The sequence below is a fragment of the Tupaia chinensis genome, unplaced genomic scaffold (assembly GCF_000334495.1).
Source record: "Tupaia chinensis unplaced genomic scaffold, TupChi_1.0 Scaffold145652_1, whole genome shotgun sequence".
Classification (NCBI taxonomy): Eukaryota; Metazoa; Chordata; class Mammalia; order Scandentia; family Tupaiidae; genus Tupaia; species Tupaia belangeri.
The window spans coordinates 817552-825143 of record NW_006205509.1 but is presented as its reverse complement, the minus strand read 5'-3'; the positions used below and the strand labels follow the sequence as shown (position 1 = coordinate 825143).

At 42.9% G+C, this 7592-nt stretch overlaps 1 protein-coding gene across 1 annotated transcript in view; it reads left to right on the top strand.

Moving 5' to 3' along the window:
• Window positions 1-7123: 7123 nt before the first annotated feature.
• LOC102473825 (methyltransferase-like protein 7A) overlaps window positions 7124-7592 on the top strand; it is a 49118-nt gene continuing 48649 nt past the window's right edge. Inside the window, 1 exon segment of the mRNA XM_027768142.1 lies at window positions 7124-7591. Coding sequence (XP_027623943.1) covers window positions 7531-7591 — 61 coding nt within the window. The 5' untranslated portion in view covers window positions 7124-7530.

Sequence of the window (7592 nt, the reverse complement as noted above, 5' to 3'; positions counted from 1 at the left end):
ATTGTTGTAGTTTATAAACATAATTTTGTATTTGGAATACTTTCCTAGAGTTTGTACAAAATAATCTGTTAAAGATGTTCTATGTGTATAATTACAATAAAACTGTTTTTGGCTTTATTAATCAAAACTCTTCAGTCCAGCTTTTATTTTAGTCAAAAACATTTGTAGGATTTACTTCCTTTTTTAATTATAATCTTGTTTCTGATTCTCAAAAGGATATAAGGAGAAGCAAGTATTTGCCTATTAATTAAATTCTAACTAAAGCAATTTATTTAATATCGGCGCTTCATTTCCTATGCCAATTATGGTGCAGATACTCCAAATAATTGACTTTTTATTAATTTTTAATTTTATTTTCTTTGTTATTATTAGTTTTTTAATTTGACCAGGGAGACAGAAGGAGAGAGAAAGGGAAAGTGAGAAAGCAAGCCGCCAGGTCCAGGACTTGAACTGTGGTTGGCCATGTGGGAGTCTGGCACCTTAACCACCATGCCACCAACCAGCCCAATAATTTACTTTTTTATTTAGAAATTTATAATATGACCTGCCAGGTGCCTGTGTGTGGGTGTGCCCAAAATCCCAAGAAGAGAGTGGAGGAAAAGGGATGGCAGCGTGGCCAGCTCCCCCGTCCCTGCTCCCCCCCGGGGTAATTTCTTGCTTTGTGTCTTTGTCTCTGTCTCTCCAGCGAGCACACGCACCCTATAGCAAAAAATCTCTCTTTAAAAAAACCCAGAAATTTATAATGTGACCTTTTCCAGCACTATAGCCTACTTTCTGTTTTATTCTTTTTTAGGTTTTTGCCATAGGGCATGTGTGCTCACCAAGGAGAGACAATGAGAGGGAAAGTAATGAATCACCCCAATCAGGAATAGCTGCACCTCAATCCCTTCTCCATTCTCCTCCTGGGATTTTGGGCATGTGTGCCTGGGAGTGATTTTCAATCCACCAGGTTCAGGACTCACACCATGTTTGGCCATGTGGAAATCCAGTACCTTAACCACCACACGACCTGCTGGCCCCATCCCCTACTTTTTAAACCCTATTTTTCTTGGAACCCATGCTAAAAGTATGTAGTTTAGAGAAACTCTGAATTAAAAATGAAAGGCATACTGGGTAAAAAAGGGACTCTAAACTGGGATGAACTTTATGGTGACTAATTTATAAAATGAATTGTTGAGGCCTACCCTCAATGGCACAAGCATTAACTAGGGGCACTGATGCTTAAGGCTGAGCCCACATGAGAGCCCCAGGTTCAGTTCCTGAATCAAACCAAAACCAGGTCTGGCATGGTGGCAAATGCCTGTAATCCTAGCTAACCAGGAGGCTGGGGCGGGAGAATTGTGGCGTGGTGAGATTCAGTCAAGACTCTTTCTGCCCCCTCTTCTCTCATAAAAAGAGAATGAGACAGAGCAGGAAAAGAAGGAAAAAACGAATTATTAAAACGAGGAAAGTCTGCTTGCTTTATTGCTCTCTTTCTCTAGTCAAATTAAAATACTGTAATAATAAATAAAATTAAATAAATTCTTCAAAAAAAAAAAAAGGGCAAATGACCTTGGGAATAAGTAGTTCTCAAGGGGCAGCCAGGGACTTGGTGATTAAAGGCAGCTGGATCCCACGTGGCTGACAGTACAGTTCAAGTCCCAGTCCCCAGAAGCTTAACAAACATGCCGGGCACATGTGTATACATGCTCAAAACCTCAAAAGAAGGGAGAAATAGAGGAGAAGAAATTGCTGTGTGACAATTCCCTAGAGTAAGAGGGGAATCTCTCACTTTCTCCTTCTCTGTCCTTCTGTCTCTCCCTCTCTTCTCCAGAGAGCACATACCCTCTCTGGCAAAACTTAAAAAGTTCTCAAAAGAAGATGTACAGATGGGACCAGAAGATGGCATAATGGTTACGTCACTAGACTCCCACATGGTCGACTGCAGTTTGAGGCCTGGACCTGGTGGCTTCAAACTCACACCAGGGGAGTATGTGTATGCATGCCCAAAATCCTGAGGGGAGACTGAAGGGGAAGTGATTGGGGTACGGCTATCCCCCTGGGGGAGTGATTTCTTGCTTTCTGTCTATCTCTGCAGTGAGTGCAAGTGCCCAATAGCAAAATTCTCTTAAAAGAAAAAGAAAAAAGATGTACAAATAACCAACAAATGTATGAAAAAATGCTAAACAACACTAAGTATCAAGCAAATGAAAATCAAAAACACAAGGACATCATCTAATCCTAGTCAGAATGACTATTATCAAAAATATAAAAAATAAGGGTCCAGCAGGTGGTATGGTAGTTAAGGTGCAGGATTCCCACATGACCAAAAGCTGTTTGAGCCCCGGACCTGGAAGCTTGAAAATCATGCCAGGCAGGCGTGTGTGCCCAGAATGCCAAGAGGAGAATGGAGGAGAAGGGATTGCAGGGTGGCCATCCCCCCTGGGGTATGATTTCTCATTTTCTCTCTCCAGTGAGCTCACACACTCTATGGCAAAAACCTAGGCCAGTGCATGGCATAGTGGTTACATTGCTGGACTCCCACATGGATGACTGCGGTTCAAGTCCTGGACTCAGTGGCTTGAGAATCACACTGGGCTGAGACCAGCAGATGTCATAATGGTCACATCACTAGACTCCCACATGGCCAAGCGTGGTCCAAGTCCCTGACCGGGCAGCTTGAAACTCATGCCCAGCGTGTGTGCATGCACACCAAAATCTTGACAAGAGAATGGAGAAGAGACCGCAGCATGGCCATCCCCCCTGGGGGGTGATTTTTTGCTTTCTGACTCTCTCTGGTGAGACCACGTGCCCTATAGTAAAAATCTCTTTAAAAAAAAAAAAAGAAAGAAAATCGTGCATATGAGTGCATATGCGTGCATGCCCATGATTCTGGGAGAAGAAGATAGAGAAGGGATTGCGGCATGACCATCCCCCCAGGGAGTGATTTGTCATTTTCCCTCTCATTATCTCTGTCTCTCTCTCTCTCTCTCTATCAAGTGCATGAATCCTAATGCAAAAAAACTAAAACAATTTTTTTTTTTATTTCTGGCAAGATGCAGAAAAAAGGAAAGTCTTTTACATTATTGTTGAGGATGTAAGTTAGTACAACCATTAGGGAAAAGAGTATGGATGTTCCTCAAAAAACTAAAAATAGAACTGCTGTAAGTTCCAGCAAACCTACTACTAGGCATATATCCAAAGGGAAGGAGATCAATATGTTGTAAAGATATCTGTGCCCCAGTGTTTATTGCAGCAGTCTTTGCAACAACCAAAATAAAGAATCAACCCATGGGGCTGGCAGGTGACACTGTGGTTTAGGGGGTTGGAGTCCCATGTGGCCAACCATGGTTCAAATTCTGGACCATGGTTCAAAGCAGTTTACTTTTTCTCCCTCTCTGGTCAAATTAAAATAAATAAATAAATAAAATAAAATAAAATAATTCTTAAAAAAATCAATCTAAGAACTCATCAACAGACAAATGGATACAGAAATGCAGTGTGCACACACACAGTGGAATACTATTCCGTCGTTAAAAAGAATGAAATCCTGTCATTTGAGGCATGTAAGTGAGCCTGGAGTATATTATGTTAAGTTAAATAAGCTAGACACAGAAAGAGAAATACTGGAGGGACCAGCAGTTAGCGTAATGGCTATGTCGCTGGACTCCCATGGAGTCGACCGTGGTTCACGTCCCGGACCCGGTGGCTTAAACTCACACCGGGTGCATGTGCATGCGTGCCCAAGATCCTGAGAGGAGAATGGAGGAGAAGGGATTGTGGCTTGGCCACCCCCCCTGGGGGGATGATTTCTCACTTTCTGTCTCTCTATCTCTCTCTGTCTGGCGAGCGCACGTGCCCTATAGCATAAAACCTCTTCAAAAAAAAAAAAAAGAGAAATACTGGTGAAAATGTTGATTTCACGTAAGCAGAGAGTAAAAGAATGACTACATGGGAACCAGCAGTTAGTATAATGGCTATGTCACTGGACTCCCACGTAGTCGACCGTGGTTCATGTCCCGGACCCGGTGGCTTAAAACTCACACCGGGCATGTGTGCGTGCGTGCCCAAGATCCCGAGAGGAGAATGGAGGAGAAGGGATTGCGGCGTGACCATCCCCCCTGGGGGGTGATTTCTCGCTTTCTATCTCTCTGTCTCTCTCTGTCTGTCTGGTGAGCGCACGCGCCCTATGGCAAAAAAACCTCTCCAAAAAAAAAGAATAACTACAGGAAGCTGGGAAGAATAGAGGCGAAGGGAAAATGAAGAGATGTTGGTTGCAGCTTGCTCTGTTATCTAGTGGTTAAGCAAACTAGGCCCCCACATGCCTGAATATGGCTCAAATCCCAGCAGTTTGCAAAGCGTGCCAAGTGGTGTGCTTTGGGAGAGGTCAGACCTGGACTGAACACTAGCAACATTTAAAGTAGAGATGATCTTTGGACTTACGCTGCAGGGGAAATGAAAGCTGCAAACAAAGATCACACTGCTGCTACGCTGCGGGGCAGTGTAAATTAAGGGAAGCTGAGTGCCAGCCAGGGAAGGCCAGGGAAACTTGTTTAGAACTATGAGTTGCAAGAACTACGGGACACAAAATGCTCCAGTCGCCTGTTTTCCTTCACTCTGTTTCAGCATAAAAGAATAAACCCGTGAACAGCTCAGTGCCGTGACGTTCGCAGCAGAGACACCTAGTCTGCCCAATCCCCACTTTCCTGTTTCTGTGTCTGTGTGTTTTCTTTCTCAATCCACTCGTTTACTTCCACTCAGGTTTCCATGTCCTTTAGCCCCACAGGCCAGCGAGTGTGCAATGTATGCCCCAATCCTGACAAAATGGCAAAATGGAAGATAAGGGACTGCAGTGTTCTCCCTGCAGCTTTCTCTGGCAAGCACACAAGCCCTCTGGCAATTAAAAAAAAAAAAAAAAAACTACAGAAAAATAAAACAGATAGAAATCTCAAACAACCTAATTTTATGCCTCAAGAAACTAGAAAGGGAAGAACGAACTAGGCCTAAAATTAACAGAAGACATAAAAATTAAGACTCAAATAAATGAAATAGAGACTAGAAGGACCAGAAAATAGTGTAATGGTTACATTTCTGGACTCCATGTAGTCAACAGCGATTAGAGTCCCAGAACTGGCGGTTTGAGACTCACCTGGGCACGTGTGCATGCATGCTCAAAATCCCAAGAAGAGAATGGAGGAGAAGGGATTGTGACATGGTAACCCCCCTGGGGTGGGGAGGATTCCTCACTTTCTGTCTCTCTGTCAAGCTCATGTGCCCTATAGCAAAAATCTTAAAAAGAAAAAGAAAAAGAAAAAAAGAGATAGAGACTAGATAAATCATAGGGAAAAAAATCAGTAAGTCAGTAAGACTAAGTTGGGTGCTACAGTTTAAATATGTCCCCGAGAAATTTACGTGTTGGAACTTGATTGTATTGACTACATTGTAAGGATATTAAGTGAGGGCCAACAGGTGGCATAGAGGTTAAAATGGCTGGATCCCACGTGGCCTGACTGCATGGTTCAACTCCAGAACCTGACAGCTTGAGAAACATAACAGGCACATGTGTGTGTGTACCCCAAAATTCCAAGAGGAGAAAAAGACTATGCAGTGGTCTTCCCTCTTCTCCCCCAGGATGATTGCTCACTTTCCCTCTCTGTCTTTCTGGCAAGCTCACATACCCTACAGCAAAATTAAAAAGAAGGAAGTAGTAAGAAGAAGAAATTAAGGGACCAGCAGTTAGCATAATGGCTATGTCGCTGGACTCCCATTTAGTCAACTGCGGTTCGAGTCCCAGACTTGGTGGTTTAAACTCACGCTGAGCACGTGTGCGTGTGTGCCCAAGATCCCAAGAGAAGAATGGAGGCAAAGAAATTGTGGCATGGCCATTCCCTGTGGGGGGTGGTTTCTCACTTTCTGTCTCTCTGTCTCTGTCTGTCTGGTGAGTGCACACATCCTATAGCAAAAACCTCTCCAAAAAAAGAAAAAAAAAATCAATGCTGAGTGAAAAAAAGTCAGACAAAAAAGTACATACTGTATGATTCCCTCTAAATAAAATTCTAGAAAATGAAAACTAATCTCTGTTGGCAGGAAACAAGCTACTGCTTCCTTTGGAATGAAGAAGGCAGGAGGAGGAGGAGGAAGGAGAAAGGGGGCAAGAGGAAACTTCTAAGGATGATAGATATGTTCATTTATCTGACCTGGCGTGGTGGTTAATCAGGTGTATGTGTGTCAGAACTCAAGTCTGGCCCACCTGCGATGGCACAGGCAGCAGGAACCTACTGCACAGGGTGCCTCTGACCCTGGCTGGCTGCAGGCATGTGGGGAGGGCCCTGCATGAGGACCTGCTCAGGGTGCCTGTGTCCCTACCTTCCTTTTTCTCAGGAAGTCAATGAACACACTTTAAAAGAAAAACTATCAAATGATACACATTACATATGTGAATTTTACTGTATGTCAATTCTACCTCAAAAAGGCTATTAAAATGGAAGAGACTAATATTTATAAAATCTGTCTAGGGTATAACAAATAATGAAACAACAGAATATTCTCTGTATATCACATTACCCAGTTTTAAAAAGTAAACATTACCATTTAAAAATTTTTTTCTGAGTTCCCTAACCACTCTAAAGTCCAGGCTTTCTTGTTATAAACAGATGAATGCTTGAAACTATTTTTTGAATCCTTTAGGCTCCCAAATGTAGATATTCTAGGGGTCACTTTCATCTAAATTAGCTGAGTAATAAAGTAGTCTAGTCCAATTTGAAAATTGAGTACTGCCTTTTAAAAGATGGGCAGCCCAAAACAGTGACTTGAAAATAATCCTGTTGTTAAAATAAATAAAAATTAAATCCTGATATAAATAAAAGTATAAATTTACAAAAACAAGTGCAAGTTAAACACAGGGAAAAACGGTTACATCCCACTGTTGCGTTTTGAATAGCTATGAGACCCAGTTTATAATGTCAGAAGAGGGTTTCTTGTTGCCCATAGGCAGGCAGACATGTCCTCTCACTTCCTTTTACAAAACAGGCTTGAGAGGGGAGGAGTAAGTAGGATGTGTTAGATAAAAGAGCCTTGGCAGGGTTTTCTGAAATGGCTTAACCAGGCTCCACCCACGAACTCTGTTTTTTGGTGCGTGTGGTTTTTTTTTTTGGTAGAGGTCATTGGTGGCCGGGGTGGGGTAAATACTGTGTTGCAAAAACTCCAGCAGGAAACTAGCAGCAGTCTACAAAGCCGGACAAGGACACGAGGAAGCAGAAATAGAATAAATGGAATAAAGGATTACAATCGACTTTTCTTCTAAGGAAAAGCCAGGAACTTCGCTTCGTGAAAACTAAGCTATGAGCCAACTTCTGCCAATCGTATATTAATTAGGCAAAAAGATCCTTTTGCTTATGATTGAACTTGAGCTGCCTCTTTTCAGCACAGCCAGTTCGCCTCTCCTCTGAAGCTGATTGGCTCTGGAGTGTGGCCAGCAGCCTGCCTCCTGCAATTAAAGGGGTCAGGTCTCTAACCGTTCATCTGCGTTTTTTTCCTTCCCTCTCCTGAGTGATGGCGCTTACCATCTTTATCCTCCGGCTGGCCATCTGCATCCTGGCATTTCCCATGTACCT